Below are 27,877 nucleotides of genomic sequence, written 5' to 3' on the forward strand. Positions count from 1 at the left end.
ACGGTTCCCATCCAACGAACAGAAGAGGCTCTTTGCACCTTCTATGTCAGGAATCACTGCGGGGAGCAGAGGGAAGTTTATGGGGTCTTCAGACATCTGGGATTCTTGCAGGGATTTCTGGTCATAGGCCTTGGTCACTTTGCCCTTCCTTTCTGGGAGGGCACCAGAGCTCTCATGGCTTCAGCTGGGTGGGGCCACCTGTATCAGCGGCTCTGCCTAGCATCAGAGCCTTTGTGAATGTCCTCCACATCTCATGGGTGTTGCTCAAGAGATCGGAGCCTGAGTCCTATCATCTCCAAACATCTGTATTTGACTTTCAGGGAACCCCTGGCTCTTTCACTGAGCCACACCAAACACATGGGATCCAGAGTAGCCACAGCTGCCAGGGAAAATCCACCATGGGACTTTCCTGTTGGGTCACTGATGAGCCGGAACTGTTGGCCTGAACTCCAGCAGAGCAGACAAGTCAGGGCGGATAAGGAGGACAGTCTCCAGGACTTGGCCTCCCTCACTCTGGCCCTGATGGGTCATTAGGCAAAATAGTCCCCAGTTGAGACAGAGAAGCCTCTGAGGAAGTGGAGGCTCCCAGGAAGATGGCAAGATGGATTTCTGGAGTTATGTGGGGACAAGTTCAATGCCATCTTCACACTTTGAAGTTCATGGTGGAGCTCCCTGCTCATCTTCCTGTCCTCCTGGGGCTGCCTTACTGCATTCCCCCACCCTTGCTCCACTTCCCAGGCTGGGTGGGTAGCACAGCTCTGGTTGAGGAAGGCTGGAGGTGCGTGCAGGGAAAGGCTGAATCGCACAAGCAGTTTGCACTAATTAGAATAACTTACTTGGGCACCACTCTGGCTCTACGCAAAGTAATGCAACGTTTAAAACGTACTCAAGTTTATAGGACATAGCCCAGGGTTTTTGTTTGTTTGTTTGTGGTGCCAGGGATTGAACTCAGGGGTGCTTAACCACTGAGCCACATCCCCAGTCATTTTTATATTTTATTTAGAGACAGAGTCTTGCTAAGTTGCTGAGGCTGAATTTGAACCCGAAATCCTACTCAGCCTCCTGAGCCGCCAGGATTACAAGTGTGTGTCACCATAGGCTAGGTTTTTTTGAACAGTGGTAGGATGGCAAAAAGCAGCAAGTACTTAGAAGGTGGATTTGGAGTTTAAGAAAAAGACCTTCTTTCTCCCCCAGTTTCAGGCCCTCACACAGTGCGTCAAAGAACAGGGGTAAGGAGAATGGAAGGAATGGAAAATAACACCCTCCACCCTCAGTAAGAGGACATTTTCCTTGGGCTGTTCCCTGAAATTAGGGCACACTTAGGGAAAAGACAGGAATCAGGAAATGACCAGCAGCCTCCATTTCCCAATGCTTCTCAAGATCCCCACCCAGCCCTGCTTGGTTGCCAAGTACGCCCAATAGAGGCCTTCCCTGTCTCTCAGATAGCCCAGTGACAGTCACAGGAAACAGAAAAGGCAGTCATGTTTATTCTATTTCTTGAAGGTGCAGGCCTGCTCTCTGCTCAGGGCCCTGGGCTTACCGGCCTGTGCTCATTGGCAGGGCTACCCAGCCAGCTGCATCCCAGGACCAGGTAGCGCCTCAGAGCCAGAAGGCAAGTAAAGAGTCCCTGAGGCACAGGCACTTGACCCCAGCAACCATTTTCACAACCTCAGGCTCAGCCAGATCAAGAGCAGAGGGACAACCGACCTCTGTGTTGTCAGTGGCCAAGTGTGGTAACCCTCAGGGACCCAGGAGGTGGGGGTGTTCAGTGTGAAAAACTTTAAGAGGAAGAGGAAGAAGACCGAGATGAGGTTGTTTGACCCAGCACCCTGGGGACGCCCCAAGAGGCCTACTCTGCTGATGCCTGGAGAGTGCAGAGGGGTGGGAGGGTCTATGGATCTCTTCTCCCCACAGTCTAGCCAGGTGCAGGCCTCCAGGCCGGGGTGACAGAGGAGTAGTCCCAGAGCCTGGATAAGGCACAAAGGATGGTCCAGGCAGTGGCTGCTGCCCTTTCCTGTGTATCCTGGCAGAGATGGCCAGGTGCCCCAGTTGGGCTGTGCAGCTTCCCAGGGGATAGGCAATGGAAGGTAATGCTGGCGACATCTCCTGACCAGTGGCCAGGAGGGAGGTAGGCTGATGAGATGGGACCAGATCTCACCCTCGGTTGGGTCCCGCAGTGCAGAAGAGCAGTGTGTGAATGATTCTAATGCTTCTGGATGCCTCACGCGCCCCACAAAGCTCAGACATCAGGAGCTGATGAGATTCTACCTAATCTGTAATGAAAGGCACAGGTTAGCGGGGTTAGCTTCACTCACCTGTTGGAGAAGCCTGCAGACTGCATCCCAGGGCCCAGCACCAGCAATATTTGGGAGCATTCAGTCATCCAAGTGCCCAGCTTTCCTCTTTGGAGTGCCTTTGCCCCCTGACAAGAACCCTCTGGTTCTCATCTGACTACTTATAAGGACCACCTGGGTCTATAACACCCTCCAACCCCAGGCATCTTCACTTTCAGAAGCTTCCATGGTGATGGCAATGTGCAGCCTGAGTTTAGGAGGAGGAGAAAGGAGTTCAAATTGGTTCATTTGTCCCTGGCTATGGCTCTGAATCAGGAAGTGAAAAACCACTAAAATAAAGTTTTGAGTTATTTGTAAATAGACTACATATCACAGCAAGAAAAATTTATGTCGGCACTAAAAGTAGAACTTCCTGACTGAGAGGGCTATTTTGGAAAGTCTCTCCAAAACTGCTGAATCTCCTTTTTTTTGGGCACTTAAGAGGATGAACTCTCCTGCTCCAGTGGGACAGGAAGGAGATGCCTCCCCTACCCAAGGGCCCTCTTAAATGCTGGGGACAAACCACAAGTGTGCTCCTGGTTGCCCCACCTCTGGCCCAGTCTATGGTCCCAGACTGAAGTGACCTCTGAGAAACAATGATTGTTTATTGAGTCCTTCTCTCCATGGCCCCTATTACCCCCCAGGAACCTTGCATATCATATCTTAAACTCTGTGATAAGGCTGGAAGGTAGGAGTTATTATTCTTATTTCATAGGGGAGAGAACTGAAGCTCAGAGCTAAGCAAATCTCCCAGGGTTATGCAGGCAGTAAGGAGCACAGTCAGGATTCAGATCCCACTGAAATCACTGCCTCTGTCTGCCATGCCATTGTCCCCAAATGAGGAAAAAGACAGACTTCAGGTTGATGGGGACGCTGTGGGAGTGTGTGCCCACATATCCAGGTATGTAAGTAGCCCCTGGCCTTCAGGGCAAGTGGAACCACCCTTCGTTCTGAGATTAGCTCTTTGGGGTTGATGTGCTTTGTAAGTGGGACAGCTATGGGGCAGGCCTTTGGTCTGGTCAAACGTGCTTGCTAGGTCAGATGAGTAGTTGTCAATCCTGGCTTTCTCATCTGCTTTTGTGACTTTTACTGGTACACAAACCCAAAACCGCATTCACTGCCACCCCAGTAGGTGGACCAGGGTCTTCCCAGCAGCTTGGGTCCTGTGAACATGGGCAGGAGAAACAGCCCCATGAAGCTGGAGGGCACAGGCTGTGGGCACTGAAGCCAGGCTGCTTGTGGCACAGCTTCCTGGGGCAGAACTATGGATGGAGGTAGCACCCACTCTGGGGACAGCTGTGGAGACTCCAGGAGGCAGTGTGGGAGGCCTGGGCAGGACCCACACTCAGTATGGATGAGGACCCAGGCACAAATCCACCTGTCTCCGAGCTCCATGTCTGACGGCACTGAGGCCCACATGTTGAAGGCTAAGCCCCTCAGAATGGGGACCCACTTGTGGACAAGGTCGAAACTCCAATGAGGTTGTTTAGAAAACCGATGCCATCAAGCTTGCAAGGACTGCAGCCATGGCAGTTTGAGGACCCAGCCCTCCCTGGCTTACAGCAGGAGTTCCTTTACCGTTCAATGATGCGGTTGTTGTCCTGCAGGTCAAAGGCCAGCAGCCTCATCTCCTCACGGAGCTTCTGCATGCTGTCGAAGCAGAGGCAAGAGAGGCGACTGAGGCTGAAGTTGCACTGCCCCACCCCTCCTCTTCTGCCATGGGGCGGCCCTCCAGGCCTGGCCTGAGGAAAAACGACTGGGCCCTAACCCCAGCACAGTCCCCTCCCCTCCCCTCCCTCTCCCTGCCCCCACTCTTCTCTGTGGCACTTACTGGAGAACCAGGTCCTTTGGAGCAGGATTGGGGTGAGGAGCTATGGGGGGTGGTGAGTCCTGTACCCCCTTTGTTCTGTTCTGAAGGAGCTGGTAGGATAGCTGGTCAAGGACCTGAAGGAAGCCACGCTTTAGTCAGAAGGACTGAGTCAGCTTGTGTGTGGCTGGGGAGGGGACAGGCTGAGAAAGGGTAAGAGGAGGGGAGCCAGCTACCCACAGCCTGCATCTCTGCAGTCGCTGGAATTGTCCAGCCTTTCCCTGGAGCCCCTCCTTCCCATCCTGCAAGTGCGGCAGCACAACTGCTTTCACTCATCTGTGCTTGGATTGAATGATGCAGAACGCCAAGTTCCCCTTTGTGTCTAATCTAAACTCATGATGTCATATGAGCCACGAGCTGCAGAGAAGTGGTAGGGGTAATCCCTGGCCAGTCTCTGAAAGCAGGGAGCTGCTTGCACGTGCTACGTGCTGGGGAGGTGAGAAGCACGCGTGGCTCGCTGGGGAAAGCAGCAGCCCCTCTCCATTCCTTGTGGCGGGATCGGCAGCTTGTCTGCCACCTGTGTGTTGGTCTCTTCACAGACAGCTGACCAGAGGACCAAGGAGAGTTCACATCGCCTCGTTCAGGAGAGGCCATGGCACCTTCCAGGCTGCGCAGGACCCTGGGGAAGGTATCTCAGCATCCCAGAGTCCCTGCCTTCCCAGTGACCTTTAGTCTGAGATTATCAAGATTCCAATCTTTCCTCTGTCCCCACCCCAGGGCACATTTGTGAGTCAGAGTCTTCTAACCTGCATCAAAGTCACCCAAATGTTCCCCTCCTGGGGCACCTGAAACCCACCCCCAGCAGCTCTTGGGGCCTTTGAAGATCTCACACCTTGCTCAGGTTCTCCTGGACTTCTTGCGCTTCTGTGTTGCAGGAGGTCACGGAACAGCTGATGCGGCGCAGGTGGGTCCTGGTCTCATGCACCTCCCTCCAGAAAGCAGGAGAGAATTAGAATCAGAGTAGGGCTCCACTCACTCTGGGGCCCACCCAGCCACCGGGGCCCACCAGGCACTTGCTGTGCCCTTCTAAGTGTGGCCCATCTCTCACCTGCCTCTGTGCAAATGGACTGCTGACTGAGGCTGGGGGGGGGGGGTCCCAAAGGAACCACAGTAGGGTGCTTGGACCACATGAGTGCCACTGGGGCCAGGTCACATGTACAGAGGGGAAGGAGGCTCCAGAGACACAGATGACAGCTCACGCTGGGGCATTTACTTGAGCAGAATGCTCACACACCCATTTCCAAAGCAAGTCAAGGTCAAGACTAAGAATCTCTAAGGTGAGGATACGAACAGGGACTTTTCCCTATTATACAGAGAGAAAACTGGGGCCCAGGGCCATTAGATCATTGGTTGGTTCTCAACCCTGACTATACGTTAGGATCACCCAGAGGAGCTTATTCCTAAGCTCAGATCCATTAAATCAGAATTTGGTGGGGGGTGGGGGGCATGCTGGAAGTTGGAAAGCAGGGCACTGTTATTCTAATTTGGGGGTCTGGGTCTCAGCCATGGAGGGATCACACAGAATATTGGAGCCTGACCTCTCTTCTAGGGAGGGGCTCATGTTCATATAGCCAGGGGAAGGAGGGGGAACTGCCTGAAAGGGAACCCCAAACTCCTGAAGAGAATAGTGTGAGAGAAAGCTCTATTAGAGGACACTGCCTGCCCCTGCTTCCCTACCCACTCAGAGGCCCATAAACTGACCGCCTTTGTCCCAGGGGGATCTGGTATTCTCCCCAGAGAGGGGGTTTCCACAACAACCAACTGGAACAGGGGGAAGAATCCAGGTTTTAGAGGTGTGTTTACCTCTTACTAATCCTGGACCTGCCATTTACTAGCTGTGTGATATTGAAAAGAGACCAGTTCTCTGAACCTCAGGTTCCCCGTCTGTGAAATGGGGGGATAACATTTACTGTACAGATGTTTTGGGTCTAAACAAGCAAATTTGTAGAAATCACCCAGAAGACTGCCTGGTCTGCCTAGGTACATAAAACCACCAATCTCCTCATATTTCTTTCTTCACTTGCTCCTCTCCCTCAGCCAGGGCCTGTGGAACCCAGGGTCCTCAGAAGCCTGAGAGGGCCAGGCCAAGGCCTCGGGTCCAAGAGCTCAGGAAGAAGGGCCAGAGTCTTACCTCATCCTCTTGCCATGTGTGACCAGGGCTGCTTGGTACTTCTGCACACACTCCTCCTGGAACACCTGCAGGAGCCTTTTGGCTAAATGACTGAAATTCACCCTGAAAAGACAGAGAAACCAAGGCTGAGAGATGAGCAGCACGAGCCACCGTCAAGATTCACCATTTTAGCTGAGTGTGTTGGTACCACTTGTAATCCCAGCAATTCGGGAGGCTGAAGCAGTTAGTGAGGCCCTCAGCAACTTAGTGAGACTCTGTCTCAAAATATAAAATAAAAAAGGGCTGGGGATGTGGCTCCGTGATGGAGCACTCCTGGGCTCAATCCTTGGTACAAGAAAAAAAAAAATTATTTGCATCATGTGGGTCAGAGGCCAACAAAACACAGGCATCAACAGGGATATGAGATGGACGAGGGCCTTCCAGAAACACACACGGTATAAAGCTTAGTCCTCAGGGAGAGGGAAGGACGGATGGTTAAGGAAAGCACATGAGTGTGTGTGCACCCCCACCCCGTGTGTGTGCGCGTAGGGGCCCCAGAGATGGATTCACACCTGAGGAGAGAGTCTCCTAATAACTACTGGACCAGGGAAGGCATCATGGAAGGTGAAAGTGTCTGGGAAACAGAAGCTGAGGGAAGCACAAAGGAAGGCTCAGGCAGAGGTCAGAGGCAGGAAGTGGAAAGTAGTAAATCAGGGATGACAATTAGGGGAAAAAAAAAAAAAAAACAACAAAAAACAAAAAACCACTCCAATATTGTTCATGCCAGAAGTAAATGCAGTCACATCAAGATTGCTGCCGAAACCTCCCTCTGACTCAGCTAGGCAGTGTCCTCCCCTGGCCCCAGATAACCTGCCCCTGATATAGTTATCCCCCTCTGCCCGGCTCAGCCCGGGAGCGGGGCCCTTCCTGTCTGGCACAATCATTCTGTCCCATTGAATCCACTCTCCTTGTCCCCTGCCTGCCAGTGGACAGCTCACTCACTTATCCAGCTTGTGAATCTGCTCCTCATTGTAGCCGAGCCCTAAAGAAAACAGACAGAAATGATGTCACCTACTTAATCATCAACAAAACAGAGTGCTACAGGGACTTGGGGACAGTTACGGAGATGAAGACGGCCCAGCTTGGGTCCTGTTTCATGAGAGCTCACAGCCCAGTGGAGCCAGGAAAGACAGTGAGAGGAACACCCACATTCTTACAACTTAGGATGCTATTAATCTGCCCAAGTCACTGATGATGATTTAGAGGCCTAAAGAAGTTGCAGAAAAATTGCCACAAGGCTCCAGAGGAAGGAGAACCTGTGTGTGGTGTAGGGCTGGGGCCTGAGCAATTGGAAAGTGGTGGGTGAGATGGGCTTTTGAAAGATGCTTGGTCAGTCATGGCCCTCAGCCAATAGAGTGACTGAAGCCTGCAGCTGGCTGGCCCTATCCCTGAAGAGTCATGCTATCGACAGAGCCAGATGGACTCTGCAGCAATGAGCTGGACAAGGCTAGGCCATCACCTTCTAATTCTTCGTCTCTGCCTAACCACTCTTGCAGAAGGACAACTTTTGCCAGCAAGGCTGAAGTTTTATGGCCTTGGCCTTGGCCTGGGCTAATCCCTGAAGGACCCTAATGCTCACATTAGGGAGATGCTGCCCCCTGCTGGGCTTCAGGGACCGGGCCTACAGGTGGTGGCCTTTACTGCCTTCCCACTCCACTCCCCTAATCGCAGGATCCCCTTCCTCAGCCCTGCACTTATCAGAGAGCACCTGTGGAGTCCAAGAGATCTGGAACAAGTCCCAGACTTGCCTGCTAGGAGCAGGTGGCCAAAGGCAGGTGATTTGGCTTCCGTGAGCCTGCTTCCCCAGCCATCTCATGTGTCACTCAGGGCTCTTGTGTGGATCATGTCAGAGTGCCCTGAAGACTACCAAGTGTCTTCCAGAAGGGCACCCTCTAACACACCAGGCATTAGCAATTGAAGGTTTTAATAAAAGCTCTGGAAGACCAATAGAAATGAAAATACTTTAAGGTTATAAAATGGGGCAGTTGAAAGCTGCTGGACCTAAATTTCCTGGGTTACTTTATCCTTCTGTTTCTATTGGACAATTTCCTCACCTAGAAAATGGGAAGGATAATGGCTTCCAGGGTTTTAAGAACACACAGAGCCCTCAAGATGGTGCCTAGCACAGGGAGGTGCTTGGGTAAAGTTTAGATGGTAGGATTATGGGGTCCAGCCATGGGGGCTGAAGACCTCTGAGGTACTCCTGAAGTCACAGCAAAGGTGGCCAACTGGATATAGGGTCAGACTGACTGAGCCTGAAAGCCCAGCTGGCTTACAGGACAGGAGGTCTCTCTTTCTCCATTCCCTGTGATCCCCCTAAGGTCAGATTCAGAGGCAGGACTAAGGTGCCTAAAGAGAGAGGGTTCTGTTCTGGAGATCTGTGTCCATCAAACACACAGCTACCAAGTACCTGAGGTATGGCTAGTGAGACTGAGGACCTGAACTTTTACTTGAATTAATTTAATTAATTGAAAAACTGAAGTCGTTTAACATATATTCCCCATTAAACACAGACCTGTTGTTTTGTTAAGACTGAATTTCACTTTGTTAAACACTTAGCTTCCAAATAGAGATATGCTGAAGCATAAAATGCACATGGGATTTTGAAGACTCCATGCAAACAAAAATATGAAATATCTCTTTAGTAATTTTGTTTTTACTAATTACATGCTAAAGTGACATTTAAGATATATTGGGTTGACTAAAATATATTAAAATTAATTTCACACCTCCCTCCCTCCCTTCCTTCCTTTCAGTCCTGGGGATCAAACCCAGGGCCTTGCACATGCTACACAAGTGCTCTATCTCTTAGCTCTATCCCCAGCCTTTTCAAAAATTTTTAAATTTTGAGATAGGGTCTAAGTCAGTCCCAGACTGCCCTTGAACTTTGATCCTTCCTGCCTCAGCCTCCAGAGTGACTAGGATTGCAGGTGTATAGATCTGGCATGTTTGTCTCCATTTTTCAATGTGACTAAAGGAACATTTAAAATCACATATGTTGCTGCCATTGTGTTTCTATTGGAAAGTGCTTTTGAGATAATCCCAGGGATAGAAAAGCATTAAAGCAACAAGGCCTGAGGCCTAGGAAATGCTCGGGGCAGGAGGGGACAGACGGTTAGCTTTGATGCATTTGCTTCCCAGCTAACTGGGGCCTCCCCAGGTCCCCCCTACCCCCATTACCATGCTCACCCTGCCCCATGACGGCAGTCACCTCAGGCAAGCAATGTCCCATTCCTGAGCCTGTGAACAGGCTGCCCCTACCTAGGTCTTTGTGAGCATTAGTAGGTAACACAGTCATGTCACCCAGCCCGTGACTCCCAGTGGGATTCTTATGATCCCCCTTTGGAAAACTTGGCTATCTCTGTGCCCCAAAGACACAAGGGATAAGAAAACACTCAAACCATAAAGTGCCCTGTCAAAGTAAGAGGTCCCTTTCCAAGACCACTTAAGTTCTGGCCCACTGTGTCCCCCACCCACATCATCTAAGCCTCTCACAGGACAATGGGCACAGGTGTAAAGGCTTCAATCCTCACTGGCCTGCAGGCAGTGTGAGGGTAGGAACCCTGTCTTAGGCCAGCTGCACCTTGGCTCCACCTAGCACCATCCACTTAGGGGGTGTCACCAACCCCGAATGGCGTATCCACGAATCTCAGGAAGGAAAGAAGGCAGGAAGAGGGAGGGAAGAGAGTGTAGACGTTTGCTCTTCCTGGCTCACCTGGTCTCATCCTAGATTTCTTAAACTGTTTGTAGATGAGATGCATCTTGTCCACACAACACTGAATCTGCTGGATGCTGTGGGCAGGAGACAGACAGGAAGAATCCAACAGCACTGAGCAAAAGTGAAGGAGAGGATGGGATGGTGATGGGGAGAGGGAGGAGTTGTCTCCCTGCAGGAGGAGACTCATTGCCCTAGTTCTGGGGGCCAGACTGGAAGTAGGGGTCACTGTTCTGTCTCTGAGATTATTTCAGAAACCTTAGATCAAGCAAGTCATCTCCTGTTCTCATGTTCACACACACACACACACACACACACACACACACACACACACACACATACACACACACTCCCTCACATAGCATGAGTTAAAGTAAGAGGTCAGAGAAGTCAAACTGGTCAGGCAACAGGGAAGTGGCCCTTGTTCCACAGGAAACCTAGAGTGTAGACCCTGGGAAGACCCAGGAACCCAAGACAGGGTGCCAGAGATAGCTGGGATGGAATGGAGCAGAAAGCTCTCCTGCCATCTGTTCAGGGAAGAAGGGTGTCTTCTCTTGGTATACTTGGAGCCTGGCCCATAGAAGAAATTTATGATAAACAAGGAACCCATGATCCTTGTTTAAAACAAGAGTGAATCAGTGGTTGTCAGTCCTGCCTGGAGACAGGGAAGCGGGTAGATGACCTTTCAAAGGCTTTCTGGGCCTAGGATTTAATTATTATTCCTTCCATCCCCTTCTCAGGCTGGACAGACCAGTGTTTGAGATGTCTGGGGTCCTTGCTCACCCTCAGGCCTACTGGACTCCACTTCTTCCCCAGAGCTTCTCTAGGTACCTTATTTCAGCTGTTCCCGGAGTTGGACTCTGGGCAGAGCACACACTTGTCCTCAGGGCTCTGAGAGCCCTAAAGCCTGCCCTTTGCAGAATGTGGGTGTGCAGGACAAGGTGGCCACGGTGGGACCGTGGATCCATAGTTTATCCAAAAGACTCGGGGTCAAGTGTCTTCTGAATTCAGAAAGGTAATTCAGAACAGCGCACACGTGTGTTGTGGAACACCCAGGCACCACGTGGGGCCATGTCCCTAGACAAATGTGCTCACATCTTCAGAGAAACACAAGAACGTTCACCCTAAGTGGAATAAATAGCCTATGAAGGGCCTTACATCAGTTTAGGTCGGGTTTTGTGGTCAAAACAGTTAAGAAGAACCCTGTGGTTTTCAGAGCTTTTGAATTTAGGATCAAGGATATGAGATGATGGATCCATGGAGGCCCAGATTACCACAGGTGCCATGCTCCCCACAGGCACCAGCAGCTCTATTGGCAGAGTGGGGTAAGGGGTTCCGCAGCCCCACACAGAGCAGACCATGGGGTTTTAAGAACAAACAGAGCCCTCAAGATGGTGCCTAGCATAGGGAGGTGCTTGGGTAAAGTGAAAAGGGTGAATGGACTTTTAAAAGGTTAAAAATCCTGTCTGCTGTAGGTCAAGAACATGGGCATTGGAGTTGGACACATCTGTCCTGAAGCCCTCTGTCACTGGTCACTAACTGGCTACAACTCAGGGCAAATTAACATCACAGAGTGAGATTCCTCATCTATAAATGGCCATTAGTTTAGCAGCATTTTCGTTTTTGGAGGATTCAAGGGGATGCTGAGAGACAGGACCCATTTGAGGGCCTGGTGCAGAAATGGAAAGGAATTATACTTCACCCAGAAGCACAGCACTGCAGCGCTTCCTGACCCAACTCCCAGGTAGGAGCAGGGTCCCAGACCCCCTTCTCCTATGATCTCAGGAAAGGGTCTGGTTCCTTCCTGGATTCCTTCCCTAGTTCTAGCAGCCTTGCCAACAGAAGCGAGGAAGCCAGCTGACTTCCAGAAAGGACTTTTTGGGCTGGGCATCTCCCAACCCCAACCCCAACCCCACAAATTAGGAAAATCCCACAGACCTTCTGTCTTCATGTACCTGATCCCGGTTCTTCACCAGCGCTGAGTTGAGGTTCCTGAGGCTTATCTGGGTCTCTGTGATACTTTGGGAACATCTGGAGAGAATCTCAGCCAGCTATGGGACAAAAAGGCAGACCCCCAGGGGTCCCTAGCTCAAGGCCTGCTGAGCAGCCTGGCTAGAACACTGCCCATCCCCACCTCTGCTCCTGATAAACCCCTGGCCCCAGCTCACTCACAGTCCGCAACCTGGACCTCAGATCTGCAGCCCCCTTCAGCTCCTGGATCTCAGGTGTCTCAGCCGTGCTGGGAAGGAAGGAGAGAGGACTTGCTCTTGGGGACTTGGGGACTGAGATCTCTGGGACCACATGCTGTCATGGCATCTTTGGGACAACCTTGATGGCTTGTGGGGTCTCTAGGGAGTTTGGGACAGAGGAGCCAACTTGAGAGGGCCCTGTGTACCATGGTTGTGACCTTGTTGAGTACTGCAAAGAATGAAGATGGATGTGCATTGATACACTTTGAATCTATGAAAATTTATGAGCCTGTGATGCAAGGTAGCTTTCGTGCACTCCTAACTAGGACAATTTGTAATTAAACAGAGAGATGAAGTTCCTTTCTAGGAACTCTGCTATATAATAACCAAGTTTATTTATGAAGGGAATCTGTCTTCTGTAGACTATTAGCCAATAACACATCAGGGCATCCTGTTGCCCCAGTGAAATCATGCTCTTGGTCATAGTATTAAAATCAATGATAAATGATGGAGGGCTGGACATTTGCATGGTGACAAAGTGACACCTCTGATTCTTTCTTTTACAGGAAAAATGCACGTACAGTAGAGAAATCAGGCTGTCGCTACCCAGTGGTGTGTCGATATGAAGTACCCAGTGTCATCTCTGATGTGTTCCAATTTACAGGAAAGGCCAGGAAAGAAGATCAGTGAAACATCATGAAGAGGAAGCTCTAAATGAGACAGAAGATGGACAACGAACTTGGTCCCCGCATTAAGCCAGTGGCATGTATAGCAAGCAACTGGGAGAGTTTGTGCCAGCTTAGAATAGATTTAAGGGATATAAAAACCAGAAGCAAAGTTGAGTTCTTGGACTGGATCCCAGTTTGGATAAAACTAGCTATAAAAGGAAATGTGAGGGATAATTCAAAAAACCTGAAAAGGGATACACACCAGATAAGAGGAAAATGTATGGACACAGAAGGGGAGAGCTCATTAGTTGAGAAAAGCAGGCTAGAAAACCACACATTCTGAATAACTGCCTGTTGGTTAATATGCATCCTTTTATAATAGAAAACAATCTACTATGTATGAATATACACTAGTGAGGTATAACAGCCTGGGTCTGGGTGCTAGAAGGTGGTGGGGTTATTCTCTTGCTTATCTGTACTTTCTCATTTTCTACCATTAATATATGCTTTTTATTCATTTATTTTTATTTTTAAAAAATTTTCTGGTAGTGGGATTGAACCCAGGGGCATTTAACCACTGAGCTATACCCCTGTCCTCTCCTCCTCCCCCACCCCCCCGCCTTTTTTTTTTTTTTTTTAGTGGAATTGGGGATTGAACCCAGGACCTTGGGCTCACAAGGCAAGCACTCTACCAACTGAGCTATCTCCACAGCCCTATAGCCATCTCTTTCTATGTTCTTTTTTTTTTTTTTTTTTTTTTTTTTTTTTTAATTTTCAAACAGGGTCTCACTAAGGTGCTTAGGTCCTCACTAAGTTGCTGAGGCTGGCTTTGAACTTGCAATTCTCCTGTCTCAGCTTCTTGAGTTGCTGAGATTACAGGCATGTGCCACTGCACCCAGCAACCTATGCTTTTTAAATAACAATAAGAATTAAGAGGTACTTTGATCAGACAGGGGAGTGAAAGAAGGGGAGAGGGTTTGGGGGAAGGAATCAGAGTAGAATGAATGGAACATTATTATCCTATGTGCATATATGATTACACGACTAGTATAACTCTACATCATGTACATCCAGAAGACAAAGAAGCTATACTCCATCTATGTATGATGTGTCAAAATGCATTCTACTGTCACGTATGACTAATTAGGACAACAAAAACAAAAAAAAAGACCCCCCGCAAAAAATTTTTAAAAGAGAAAAAAGAACCCCATATATTTTGGTTTGGGAACGGAGGGTCAGGGGAGGAAAGAGGAAGTGAGCAGAGAGGATTAGGAATGAGCTGGAAGGTCCACAAAGGCAGGGATACTTTCTGCTTCACCCATCGGGTATGTTAGGGCCCAGCAAGGTGTTTGGCTAGCAGAAGTCACCACTTTGCGACTGTGGAACCCCTTACTGGATGCAGTTCGGGGAGGGGAATACTTGACGGCAGAAGAGGACCAGCTGACCCGGTGCAACCCCTCAGGGAGTCAGGAGACCTGGATTCCAGTCCTAGTCTCGAATTCTGCGTGACCTTGGGTTAGTCACCCTAGCTCTCCAGGCCTCAGGCTCTTCATTTATAAAATGGGGAGACACGTTTCCTTCCTGCTCCCTAAAAAGGTGTTCAGGAGGATCCAATGAGACCTTGGTGGTGGAGGGCTTGACAAGAGAGTGAACGTATGCTGGCACACAGTTTTGGGGTCGACTGGGGGCCCTAGAATTCCCAGAGCCAGTCCTGGCTGCCAGATTGTGCCTCAGTCAGCAGCAGCTGCAGAGGAGGGTCCCGGGGCTTCAGGGCAAAGACAGGGTTGCTCTGCCAAGGGAGGTGTCTGGGGAACCTGAAGCAAGAGAAGCACGCTGCCTGCCGGGGAGGTGAGTGACCAGGCGAGGCACTGAGGGGCCACTCTGCTCCCAGTGCTCTGGTCCTCCAGATGGTACCTCTGGTCAGATGCCTCAGATTTCACTGCAGGTAGAGCTAGTGGCTTTGGCCCATAGAGGAATCTACAGGTCTGAGGATGTTCAGAAGACAATGGGGTTGCAAAATGTTGGAGCTGGGAGACCTTGGAGACCCTTTGTAAGATGAGGACAGAGGCCCAGGTGGGAAAGGTGGTGATGGCCTGGTCCTATTGCACCTGGTCCTCTGGTTCCCTGCTCTCCATCCTCCTCGACAGGAGACTGTAGCATGCCTGCCCCTGAGTTCTCCAGACACACCAAGCCTCAGCGAGGCCTTGGAGGCAGAGTGGAAAAACAGCAGGCAGCCAACACCAGGCTCCACCACCTGTCAGGCCAGGGCAAAGCTAAATGGACATCCAGTCACTTTCCCTAGGCACCCCCTCCCTGGCAGAGAACCTAATGGTCATTTTATTGATGCCCAACCTCCCTATAACTGGACCCCCCTGGACCCCTATATCCTCCCCCTCCATTCCCCACCCACCATCCATCCCTCTCTGACTTCATTCCAGGACATTTGCCATCATGACTGTGGTTTCAGCTAGCCTCACAGGACCCCATCCTCTAAACATGCTCCTCTTCTCCATCTCTGCCTAGATGCTCCCACAAAAGGTGCTCTCTTTCTGACCTAAAATGCCTCTTCTTCCAGGAAGGCTTCAGTGGCTTCCTCTATGCATCTCTGTTGTGCCCTTTCCCAGCCATCCTGCCAGCCCCCATGTGTCAGGGAAGCCTGGTCCCCTCTGTGTGATGTGATGCCACATCTATCCCTGGATCCCCTTTCTGTGCTCTGGACAGAGCTTTGCTCACAGGAGATCCATAAGCAGTGCTAATGGATCCCACCCCGTGTCACCATTTGAAGGAGCTCGGCCATGACGGGACCCTGGAGACACTGTCATGTGGAGATGCTCCTATTCCTCACACCCCCTCTGCTCCATTATCAGTGTGGCTGCTGCCAGGCCTCAGGAGGCAGGCAGGGCTGTGGGGAGTCAGCACCGGAAGAGCCATTCCCTCACCTCTGAGAACAAGGGGTAGGGGATGGCGGGAGGGGGACTTGGGCACATTTGGCAGCATCTGCTTCTCCTCATCACCATCTCCTCTTGGTGGGAAAGGCTCCAGCTTCAACCTCCCTGGGCTGCAGAACTCCCATCTCTCACCTGTCTCACAACCAAGCCTTCCAGGGTTTGGGGGGCTGTGCCCATTTCTCCACAGTGTGCTGGCCAACAGTCTTCCCCTGTTCTCGTCTCTAGACTCTATAGCTCTGCTTCCTCCTCCCCATCCTCTGTCTCTTTCTAACCCATCACCCCTACTTAGCTCAAAACAGGGGAGTGGAAGGTATGGGGTCCTGATGACTGGGCAGGGAACCCAAGGAAGGCAGAGACAAATGGAAAACAGGAAGCAGGAGCAGGGGCATGAAGGAGACCATTGGATCTTCACCTTGGGTCAAGTCCATGGACTTGCATGGCCATGGCCGGGATTCCTTCCCCTTGAGTTCTACTTTGGGCCGTGGTGAAGGATGAGCATTCCAAATCATTTAAGGAGAGACCTAGTGGAGCAGAGGCCCCTTCCTGGGGCAGGGAGACTGCCAGATACCTGGACAAGCAGTGCCCTCAGAGTCCTTTGCCTCCCCAGGTGAGCGACTGAACTGGGAGGAAGATTATGCAAACGTCTGGCCAGGCAGGGGAGGAGAGACAGGTTGGGAGCACCCTCTCTATTCCAGCAGGCTGGGAAGGCAGGTGCTCTGGGTCAGGAAAGACCAGGTACGCTGCTGGACACATGAAGGTGCAGAACAGACACAGAGAGAAGGTTTGGCCTGGGCAGGATACCCACCTCTCAGTGCCCAGGCTGCTGCTGAGGAAGAGGAGGGCTGTCCTTGTGACCTCCAGAGTCCGACAGCATGTGGTCTGGAGCACCTCCCTGCTCGAGAGAAGCCTGAGTCAAGGTTGTTCTGACTGGGGCACCGAGCAAGCCATGCACATTGGCATGGCCCCTAGTGCAGGGCAGAAGAACTCTGGATGGCCTGCCCTGCCCCTCCTGCCCACCCTGCCCTCCCCCATCCCCCAGGGCACTCACACAACCCAGTACAGTCCCCGAAGCATTAGCTCCTGCCCTTCTAGCAAGGTCCGAGACAGCCGCAGGGCCTGGTAACCAGTGCCCAGCATACCCTGAAACACACAGGTGGGCAGGGTCAGGTCCTGACCTCAGGGTCAGGTACCACACCCGCTCTCTACCACCTGGGGCCACCCCTCTACCCCTCACCTTAGCCGTGTTGTAATCCACCTGCAGGTCCACTTTGGGGATGAACTTGGGGATGTCCAGAGCAGCTGCAGACAAAGACCCCATCTGAGGTCTGGATCAACTCTGAGCTCATCTTTCCTTGTTCCCAGATCACATTCTACCCTGACTGCTGAAGTCCCACCTCAAACTTCCCAACTCACTCAGAGTCCCCACCTTCCAAGCCTTGAACACAGTGGCGAGTGGGTGTTTAAGTTGCAATCCTTTACTGCCACATTGTGGCCAGTTTGGGGAACTACACTCTCAAGTTCAAGATCTGACAACAGAAAACAAAAACCCACCCTCTTGCCCAAGGGTTTCAAGGTTAATTCCCCTTTCCCACCTCAGAGAAGGAGGATGAAACTGACATCATTAAAATGAGAAGGGAGGAGAGTTTTGCTAGAACTTGGAGAAAGCTCTGGAGTCCTGACTACCTGCCCTTTTCTCCAGCTGCTTGGGTCCCTGCTTCTTCCAATACAAACTACAGAGGTATTCCCATCCGTCACAGAGATCAGGCTGCGTATATTGAAGCCAAAACCTGATTCAGTCGGTGTTGCTTTCACAGATCCGAGGACACTGAGAAGCCCCTGGAGGTCAGGCCACCAAATTAAAGTCACATGGTATCTCAGAGGCATGCACAGAATGTAAACTCAGACCTGCCCTGCCTTCTGTACCCGGTGCACCAAAAAAAAAAACAAAAACAAAAACCCAGAAGGAAAATTAGTCAATGCCCAGGACTGTAACCCCTGCTGCCCAGTCTAAGTGACCCTACTCACGGTCCCTGAAGGCCAGCCCCTTGGGGGTCTCGCTGGCCATGCTGAACAGGGTCAGAGGGCTGCTGGCAGTTGTGTGGGTGATGTGCTGTGCTGAGAGGTTGGGCTCAAGAACACAGTGGTGACCCTCGAAGAGGTATTCCTGGTTCTGGGGGGCCACGTTGGTCTGCTCATACACGGCCTCCAGAAAGATGGCTATCCTAGACACGCCGGGGAGAGAAGGAGGGGAGGTAGGAGGGGTTATCAGGTCAGATACCAGTTCAAGGAACCAAACCCCAGCTAAGACTTGTCCCATGGGGAGAGCTCAACTTTTCAGACAGCAGGATAGAGGTGGTTTTCCCTCTTATCAAAGATGGAGAGAGAAAGGGAAGAGTTCAGTTCTCACAGAGCGGAAGTCCCAATCCCCAAACTCTGCCTTCACACACTGCTTCCTGCTACATTTCCCTTAAAATTCTACTAGTCCCATAAAGTCCTCCAGGAATAAGGGTTCTATGAGCAACAAATTTAGGGAATGTGCCACCAACACACACACACACACACACACACACACACACACACACACCTCTGAGACTTAGAATGCGTGTTGGCGTCATGAAGAGCGCTGAACTTCTGAAGTACAAGCAAGGAAATCTGTTTAACTTTGTAGAACTGGTACTTTTCCAGTTTGGACCCAGAAGATTTCATAGCTAAGCCCCCACAGAGCATGCCTTGGGAGGTGCTGCCTTACCACACTTTTCTACTTGGGTGGAGAAAGCCCTGGTGCCTTCCCTCCCTCACCCCCACTCACGTGTTGTGGGCGTGGATGTAGACCCGGTGCAGGACTGCCTGGGACAGGGAGAAGACATGGACGACAACTCGCTGCAGGATGTCACTGGTCTCGGCAAAGAACTGGTCGAAGCCCCAGCACTTGGCCTGCTCCACTTCCAGGATGTTGGCCAGGATGGGCACTAGCTGGCTCTGCAGCCCCCTGCCCTCCCAGGACATGGAGATGATCAGGGGCTAGGGCCAGATTTGTCCTCCTCGAGTAGGCAATGGGGACTTTCCATGAGAAGGTCCCGAGGACCCAGGACCACGGTGGTGGGGAAGGCGGGGTTGAGAAAGAATTGCTAGAAAAACATTCTAGCATCCAAATGGAAAACCCGAGGCCACGAAGGAGAAGTGGCATACCCAAGCCTGCAGCCTGGAAGTCTTGACCCAGCAGAGAGAAGTGATACCCAGCCCAGACTCAGCGGTGTGCTCGCCCTTCCCACTCACATAGACAGCTGGCAGGTGATGGGGAGGGTGTAGCTCCACTCCAGGGGCCCATTTTCACGCTTCTGGGTACCTGCAATGGCCCCAACTGGTTTCTCTGTGGTGATGCGGTACCTGGGGTAGGGCAGGACCAGGTCAGTGGGGCCCCCAGGCCAGCACACTTCAAATGACAACCAACTTATCATGGAGGGTGCAAAGACTGGTTCATGCCACCAGGCCACTCTGAGGTGGGCTGGAAAATGGAATTGGAGAGAGATGGCCCTCAGCCATTGAGATCCCCTGGACTCAGTTCTCCCAGTCAAGCTCCATGCTCTAGACAGAGGCCTTCCCACCATCAGCTGCCTCCACCCACGTCTGAACACCTCACAGCCCAGCCACCTCCAGAGCTATGCCAGGCTGAGCTTAGCCCCCTCTTCCTTCCTTCTCTCATCCTCCCCTCTCTTCAGCGTCTATCCTTCCCTGACAACCCCATTGTGCCAGTCTCCTTCCCTTGTCTCTAAACCTAATGTAGGTCCAACGCAGATTGTCCCCTGGGCTGAGGATTTCGGCATTGACCTTCCTGGTAATCCGCTAATAAAAGAGAAATTCTGAGGTGTCATAAAAGTGATTACCAGGGCCAGGAGATGGAGCTGGGGAGAGATAAGGAAAGTTAATCAGTTAATAGCTCCAAGGACACCAGCAAAAGACTGGTCCACATTCCTGGAAACCTTGACCTCAGTCCCCTCACTGCAGACCACCAGAGCCATCTTGCCCTGTTTCCATATAAACTTTCTGGACTGTTAACTCCAGAGGCAATGGGTTCTTCCTATGGACTGCTTCCTATCCCAAAGCTTTCCTGTCTCGTCCTGCTCCTATTATAGCTGTGGTTCAATGTAAACAACTTGTGTTTTTTCCCTAAAAGTTAAAAAGAAATACTCTTAACTCTAGGTCCAGTGAACAATTTTCTGACTGCTGCCCAGCTCTGCTGCTGTAAGTTGCAGGAACTCATTCCAGGACTTGTTTTTTGTTTTTTGTTTTTTTTTTTCCTTTTTCCTCTTTCTGACTAGCATCTGCAAAAGCTCAATGAACCCTTTTATTTCAGAGATCCTGCAGTCTTTAGAGTTTTGGTGTGACACCAAAATTGCATCCTTTTTGTTCCAGGAAGTGCAGCCTGGAGAAGTGTAGCCACTGTCTCCAGTTCCTTTGTAGCCAATAGCTGGAAACCACAGGAAGTCCTTGGACTTGGGAGCTGGCCTCACTTTGGCCCCAGCAGACTCTGTCACCTTGGGTATTTCTTTTGAGCCTCGGTGGAGAGGTAGTGAGCAGGGAACCAGGAAAGAGCTAAAATGAAGCACTGGACTAAGATAAGGGAGGATGAGCGTCTCCTATGGAGCCAGGGGAGTGTTCAACTTTTAGTTTGATTGAGTAAGGGTGGGGGCCAGGGGAATAGGAGGCAGCAGGGACCAGTGGAGAAAGGGCCAGGTGTCAGCCAGTAGGAAGTCCAGGGCCCGACCCCCTTCATTCTCTGCCCCGTGGCCCACCGTACATGATCTCCTTGTTGCGCCGTGGTCCACCAAAAGGGACGAAGGGCAGGCTGCCGGTAGCTGCATGGTACAGGGTCACCCCGATACTCCAGAGATCCACAGTCACACCAAATGCCTTTTGCTGGGGTTTGCGAAGCACTGCCCGCTCATACATGTCAGGGTGCTGGGGGAGAGAGAGCAGAGAACAGCCATGGAGGGGAAGAGTGGACAGGGGGCATCTTCTGTGGACTTCTGGTAGACATGGAGCCATTTTGAATCCACTCACTTTATCAGCTTAAAAATGGGCACTGTGAGCCAGGTGCAGTGGCACACACCTGTAATCCTGGTGACTCAGGAGGCTGAGGCAGGAGGATTGTAGCTCAAAGCCAGCCTCAGAAAAAGTGAGGTGCTAAGCAATTCAGTGAGACCCTGTCTCTAAATAAAATACAAAAAACAGGGCTGGGGATGTGGCTCAGGGGTGGAGTGCCCTGAGTTCAATCCCCGAGACCTGCCCCCAGGAAAAAAAAAGGCACCGTGTTCACCTACCTAGAGCGGTGCCCTCTGCCCTGGGGAAGGTGTTGACTGGCCACATCTCACTCCCAGGTGGATGGGTTAAAGGAGCTAACTGTGGGGGCCCTGGGCGGGCAGTCTTAAAGAGTGGAAGGAATTCTGGTTGGGGTGCAGTGGGGGTGGGGGGAGATATAACCCTGATAGAGCAGGGTGAGGGGCAAGACCCCTTCTAGGGGGCTCTCAACCAGGCACAAGTCAAGGGCAATCAGCACGTGGAAAGCCTCCCAGCTTGGGGCAGAGGTCCCCACATGTTACTCACCAGGTACTCCTCTGTCCCGTAGACAGAGACGAACTTCTCATCGTCATCCAGCTCCCGGGCAGCCCCGAAGTCCGTCAGCTTGTAGATGCTCTGTCCCTCTTCCCCCACCAGGCGCATGATGTTGCCAGGCTTGATGTCCCGGTGGACAATGCCGTTCTCCCGCAGGTGGTTCATGCCGGCCACTGGGGACAGACAGAGGGCTGCTAGCTGGCTCCGGGGAAGGCTGTCCTTGGCTCCAGGTAGACCCGGAGTTCCCGTGGGTTGGCAGGGCCACAAGGGAAACAGGAGAACAGAGATGGGCACGGAGGAAAGGAAGGGTGTTCCAAGGACCAGAGTATTGGGGTTTCATCTTGATTCTCAAAGAAACCCAGGGCATGCCTTTCCCTTTCTTATTTGTGGCCAAAGATAGCTACACAGTTCACCATTTGAGCCATGTTCAAGTGTACAGTTCAGTGCATAAAGCACAGTAATACTGTCACACTCTTATCACCAGCACCCATGTCCAGAACTTTCTCATCTTCCCAAGTGGAAACTCCATGTCAACTAAACAACATCCCCCTCCCCCTTCCCCAGTCCTTGCAGCCACCATCCTGCTGTTTGTCTCTAGGAATCTGACTGCTCGCATGAGAGGGACCTGTGCTGTTGTCCTTCTGTGCTTGGTAGGGTGTCCTTTGGGTACATCATATTGCAGCCAGTGTCAGAATGTCCCTCTTTTTAAGGCTGGAGTAGATCCTTCTGTATGCAGGTACCATATTTTATCCTTTTGGGTAAAAGGTCCCTGCTTTTGGCCTCTGTGAATAATGCTGATTGTATATTGGCATACACTCTTTTAAAAAATTTATTGTTATTTATTTATTTATTTTTGGTACCAGGGATTAAACCCTAGGGTGCTTAACCACTGAGCCACATCCTCAGCCCTTTTTGTGTTTTTATTTTGTGACAGGGTCTTGCTAAGTTGCTTAGGGCCTCACTAAGTGGCTGAGGTTGGCCTTGAACTTGCAATTCTCCTGCCTCAGCCTTCTGAGCCACTGGCATTACAGATGTGTGCCACTGCACCCAGCTTAAAATGTAATTTTAAATTGTAGTTTTAAACTGAGTGATTAGCAGGAATCAGACACCTGGGTCCTGCCCATCTGTCTCAGGACTAAATGGAGACCCTCGAGAATGCTTATTGGGTTGGGATTACTTGTTTCAGAATGTCCCACCCCTCTGAGACTTGGCCTAAGATAGAAGGCCTGGGCCTGTGGCTGGTCTGATGGGACCTCATCTTCCCAGGGGACAGGGCGGGCTCACCCACACAGCGTAGCACCACCAGGAACTCGTCCTCCGGCAGCCCGAAGGTGTTCTCAGGGCTCTCCAGCACGCTCAGCAGACTCCCGCTGGAGCAGTACTCCATCACCAGCACCTTCTGCCGGCCACCCCCCTGTTGCCGGGACAGAGGAAGGCTGGGGAGGAGGGCACTTCTCCTCCCCCATCAGGACGAGGTGGCTCTGCCTAGCGCTCAAAGCCCCCCCACACCCCGTTCTCGAGCAGCTTCTGGCCTGGCCTGGCCTCCTCAGTCTCACAGGGATCCCACAGGTCAGAATCCAAGGACACCATTCACAGAAAGCCCTCTCATTAGGAAGGGTTCCACCCTGCATTCTGAAGTGCTGTCCCACCCACTCTTGCGTTCTTTTTTTAAATGGTGCATTACAATTATATATGGTAGTGGGAGTCATTGTGACCCATTCATAAATGATATAACAGTTTGCTCAACTTCATTCCCCAGATCTTTTCCTTTTCCTTCTTTCCTCCCTCCCCAACCCCCTTCCTCAATTCTATGGGCCTCCTTTCTATTTTCATGAAATACTAAGTTTTTTGTTTGTTTGTTTCTTTCTTTCTACATGACCTTCCACATGAGGGAGAACACTCTACCCTTAACTTTGAGCCTGGCTTATTTCACTCAACATGTTGCTCTCCAGTTACCCCCTCCACGGTCTGCCTGCTCAGCCTGACCTGTTGATTAACAGGTGACCAAGTCTCTCCCTAGTCTCTGAGGATCAAGGACAAGGCCATCCAACTTGACCCAGCACAGGACTCACCGTCTCCTCCACCGCGAAGAGCTTGACGATGTTCTGGTGGTTCAGCTTCCTCAGGACCTCGAACTCTCTCACCTGCACTTCGCGGGGGCGCAGGTAGCTGGCAGTGTTGAAGACCTTCACAGCGACCAGCTCCCCAGATTTCTGCCAGGGGGAGGAGGGCTGGGAACTGGCCTGACGCATGCAGGTCCTACCCCTGCTGAGGAGCAGCCACCCTCTCTGGGACCCCTTTTCAGACTCTCCCAGCAGCCCAACCCAAGGAAAGGAGATAGGCTCCTAGCCCCAGGTCCTTCCCCTACTCAAGGGGTAGATGGTCAGGGCCTGGGATGATGGGGCTTGGCATACCTGATTCCCTGCAGGGGATGGCTTGTGGCTATTGTTACTATTGCATAGATACTAACTGCAAAGCCACTCACTGATGTTGGCAGGAGGGCTGGGATTGGAACTGGGGTTACCTGGCTCCAGTTCTTACGTAGGAGAGTGGAGCCTCATATATTCTGATCCAGCTCTGCAGTGGATGCGGACAAACCCACCTCTGCTACCACTTGCTGTCACCTCCCCTGGAAGTTTCCTTCCTGCCATCATCTTTCTCCTGTCCTAACTTGTACCTGACAAGAGCCCTTTTTAGTTCTCCACTGCCCAAATCCATGGGGTCCTTCTTCCCAAGTGGGCATAGCAGAGCCCAGGGTCATCCCTGTCCAGCCATACACCACCTCCAGGCCCACTGGAGGCTGCTAGGACACAGGGTGGTGGGGGAGGGCTGGGTTGGCACCTACCTTGTTGCGGGCCTTGTACACACTGGCAGTTGCCCCCTGCCCCAGCAGGTCATCTGTGTGCCATAGGTAGTTGGTGGTGCTCTGCATCTCCTCCCACTGGAAAAAGTCATGTGGGGGGGGGCCCAGGATTGTATTCCTGACTTGGAATCAACACTGATGGCTATCCCAAGATCACCCCAGAAAGGGCTCCATGTGGCTAGTTCACAGGCATTTCACGGGAGTGGGGAAGTGGCAAGCACAGAAAGTTTAAGTAACTTCCTCCAAAAGAAGCACAACCAACAGGAGGCCCTGCTGTGCCCTCAGTCCACAGCGAGGCCTGCTCCACCCACAGGGCCTTCTGCCTGTCCTCACTCCCCAGTGTCCCCAGTCCCTCCCCAGGCAGGCCATTCTGCAGAGAAGAGCTTCTCTTTTCCATCACTTCTTCCAGACTCTAGGGTTTTGGCATCCAGGCTTGGGACTGTCCCAGAAAGAAGAAATATAGTACAGGAGGAAGGGCCCTGCGTCAGGCACACCACCACAAATCTCCAGGATTGCAACATGAGCCTGGAGCCCCCACCCCACCCACTGCCTGCCCGGCCCACCACTTCCTCCGCCCTGAGCTAACAGCTGCTCTCCAGGCCACCAGCACACAGGTCAGTACTGTTACGGACAGAGAGGAGGAGGAAAGGGAGAGGGAGCAGGCAGTGGGTGGGGAAGGCCAGAGAGCATCAAACACAAGGGTCTAGCAGCCCTGAGGAGGATATGAAACCTTTCCTCCTGTCCTGTTCTCTCCAAAGGTCAGTTCCTTTAAAGCAACTGGTTCCAGAAAGTGTAGCCTTAGAAGTTAAATCTCAATGTTTCTCTGAAGTATAAAGTCAGGACTGGCCATTTGGGGATGTCTTGGGGCAGGAGGAAAGAGGGGTCATGGTCCCTTAAAGACTGTGAAGGAAGGCTGGATTGGAGCCTATTTCTGCTCTAACATCCCAGGCCGGGAATCCTATGTTGCTTAGCTTTAAGCCTTTTCTCTCTGTAATTTTTTGTTTAGATGCAAATCCTTGAGTATGTCAGCTCCTTGAGTCAGAGAGCACTTAAAGGGTTCATCCGTCAAGTCCTAGTTTCAGATAACATACTTGTGTTTGCATCATGCAGAAGCAACTGAGGCACAGGAGTCTTCTGAAGACTATGTAGCAGCTCAGTATGAATGAACGGGCCAGGCTGCCCCTGAGGCTGGGAGGAGTCAGCCAGGGGGCTGGGGTGTGAGGCTGGTGCAGAGGACACTGAAATCAAGGCCAAGGGACTGGTGTGGGGAGCTGGTGGGCAGCAGATTGCATGACCTCCATCATTCTTCCTAGGGCTGGTGCAACATGACCCCTGTGCAGGTGTGGCCAGGCACAGCTGAGGACCTAGGATGACAAGCAGTGTGGCACAAACAGCAGAGCCCCATAAGGGGCAGCACAGCCTTGGGTTCTGTGCCTAGGAGCTCTGCTTGTGGCACATCTGGCTCCAGTCTGCCCCAGCACCTGTGCACAGAGGGCTCAGTAGCCTTCAGCAAGTGTATGTATGACAACACAGAAGGTGGGCCGGCCCACCCACAGCCTCCCTCCGCGGGCTCTTGCATGGCCAGATGTACTTACCCCTGGCTCTGAGTGGCCCTGAATCAGGCTCTCCCTGGCAAGCGTGTGTTGTGCTTTCTGTCTGTGGCAAGTCCAGGAGCTGAGCTACACCGGAAAGAGGAGGGCGGATGAGAGGCCCCCTGGTGCCTTTTGATTCTCAGCCCCCATCAAAGGCCACCAACCCCAGCCCTTTAACCCTTTCCTGTTTGTCACCTCCTCCAAGGGCTGGTGGGGGGGTTTCCAGTCCTCTTCCCCAGCTGTTCCGGGAGCTTTTCCTGACCAACTCCTACGCCTGGGACTTCGGCCAGTGAAAAAGACCCCAAGGAGAGGCGAGGGCAGGCACCAGAAGCTCAAGACCAGCTTTGGGTGTTGGGAAGCCCAAGAAAGGGGTGCTGGTAGCTGTTGGGGCGCTCCTCTACGCTGCAACCCTCCCTCTCCCTGGGGTTCACTGGCCTCCAAACTGTCCTTTCCAAGAGTGTCCACCAGGGAGGGACTGCAGGATGCCACGGTTCTCCCAGAAGCCACAGAGAGCACAGGCGGTGTGTGATGGGCCCCCTGAGCCGCTGCCTCTGCTGACAGGCCTGCCCCAGGCTGAGCCCATGGCCAACACCCCATGTGACCCTCCCCAACGGATGCTGCATACTCACCCCATCTTGGCTTCAGGGGATGCCAACTTGCAGGATGGGGTGGCATCCCCAGAACTTTCAAGGCTTGCAGCTGTCATTCATGAGCAGTGCCCATGACATCCTGCTAGCCAAGGGCCCTGGGACCCAAAGGCAGAGCTAGCTGAAATGGCCTTGTGCCCCCTGGGTACTGGGATTACAGCTTTCTTCCCCGACAGTCCTGACACCCTGCTCAGAGCAGCCCTGGCTCTCAGCTCTTAGACTTCCTGATTTCGTTCTTTCCCTCCCCTCTGCTCTCCTCCCTCTCTCTCTTAAAGAGACAGGCAGCTCGGCTGCTACCACCACCACAGCAGGAAGGAGAAAGAGGATGCTGTGAGTTCTCAAGTGGAGGCAATAGGACCCAAGTTCAAGCCACAAAGAGGCCAGGAACTGAGGCCTGGGCCTCTGTGGCAGGCCACTGGTCATGTTTTTGGCATCTCCTGCAGTTCACTGGAGCAGGGAAGTTCAAGTCTTTGCCCAGAATCCACAGAGCAGGTTGGGCAAGTTAACCAAGTAGAGAACTGCCTGGAAAGATGGAGTTCCCACACCCAGGAGCCCCAGGGAAGTCCAAGAAGTGTACCTTGCCACTCCCAGTGGAAGCTGAATCTGATTTGCCTTCCCAGGAACCCACAGAGGCCTAAGGGCAAACACGGAACCCAAGTCATATCCTCCGGTGACCTGGAGCATATCATATGACCCCTCCCAACCTGCTTTCTCAGCCTCAGCATGAGGGTGCACACACTCCTTGGGCTTATGGATGACGGAACAGTAAATTCACAAAAGCCTGGGATACTGGAGCGCATTTTACAGACAGGCGTTGAAGGTTTTGAGGCTTACACACATTTAGTTATTTGACCATGCTCTTCAGAGATTGCTGGAGCAGGAAGGCAGGTATGCCAACTTCCCAATCAAGACCCAGTACCCCAAATCAAATGTCCTGGGAAGTTGGAGAGGTCTGTGCTACTCTGATCAGCTGAGATGGCAGTTGGATAAGAAATGGTTAAAACCAGGAAATTCCATGTTTCTATAGAATGTTGGAGGGACTTTCCCATGGCCACACCTGGTGGTTTCCTCTGCCAGCCACACCCCTACCACAGTGACACCAGATCAGGAGCAAGAGCAAACTGCCTCCTGTTCAGATCAATCTACTTGATAATATGATCTACTTGATAACAAGGCAACTGTGGGTTTTCACAACAGGGCCAGAAGGAATGTTCCTGAGAGCCATGTGCTCCACCCTGTATTCCTGCAGGACTTAAGGGACAATAGCACTTC

The 27,877-nt window shown here is 51.9% G+C and overlaps 1 protein-coding gene across 3 annotated transcripts; it reads right to left on the bottom strand.

The window, feature by feature from the left end:
* Positions 1 to 1,580: 1,580 nt before the first annotated feature.
* IKBKE (inhibitor of nuclear factor kappa B kinase subunit epsilon) lies at positions 1,581 to 27,099 on the bottom strand. 3 transcript variants are annotated; one of them, XM_079106552.1, is made up of 22 exons: positions 26,588 to 27,099; positions 25,962 to 26,045; positions 24,349 to 24,444; positions 23,576 to 23,716; positions 22,788 to 22,917; positions 21,495 to 21,676; positions 20,689 to 20,849; positions 19,167 to 19,277; positions 18,700 to 18,879; positions 17,916 to 18,112; positions 17,125 to 17,189; positions 16,939 to 17,030; positions 16,696 to 16,782; positions 12,258 to 12,324; positions 12,024 to 12,136; positions 10,086 to 10,162; positions 7,313 to 7,352; positions 6,332 to 6,433; positions 5,033 to 5,129; positions 4,165 to 4,277; positions 3,912 to 3,983; positions 1,581 to 2,273 (listed from the first exon to the last, which is right to left on the bottom strand). In XM_079106552.1, the coding sequence occupies exons 3-22, from the start codon at positions 24,433 to 24,435 to the stop codon at positions 2,240 to 2,242; spliced, it is 2,148 nt and encodes a 715-aa protein (XP_078962678.1). In that variant the 5' UTR covers positions 24,436 to 24,444; positions 25,962 to 26,045; positions 26,588 to 27,099; the 3' UTR covers positions 1,581 to 2,239. The 3 variants fall into 3 exon arrangements, with proteins under 3 accessions (XP_078962678.1, XP_078962679.1, XP_078962680.1); XM_079106553.1 differs by lacking the exons at positions 7,313 to 7,352; positions 10,086 to 10,162; positions 12,024 to 12,136; positions 12,258 to 12,324; XM_079106554.1 differs by lacking the exons at positions 23,576 to 23,716; positions 24,349 to 24,444; positions 25,962 to 26,045; positions 26,588 to 27,099 and having other exon boundaries at positions 22,792 to 22,918.
* Positions 27,100 to 27,877: the final 778 nt, after the last annotated feature.

This window comes from Sciurus vulgaris (assembly GCF_902686455.1).
Source record: "Sciurus vulgaris genome assembly, chromosome: 12".
Lineage (NCBI taxonomy): Eukaryota > Metazoa > Chordata > Mammalia > Rodentia > Sciuridae > Sciurus > Sciurus vulgaris.

Excerpts from the sequence above, each read along its gene's own strand:
- IKBKE (XM_079106552.1), bottom strand. The coding sequence starts at position 24,435 with ATGCAGAGCACCACCAACTACCTATGGCACACAGATGACCTGCTGGGG. Across the intron at positions 22,918-23,575 it reads TCTTCGCGGTGGAGGAGACG|GGGGGTGGCCGGCAGAAGGT; the intron begins GTGAGTCCTGTG and ends TCCCGGCAACAG. Across the intron at positions 12,137-12,257 it reads TGAGGTCCAGGTTGCGGACT|CTGGCTGAGATTCTCTCCAG; the intron begins GTGAGTGAGCTG and ends TTTGTCCCATAG.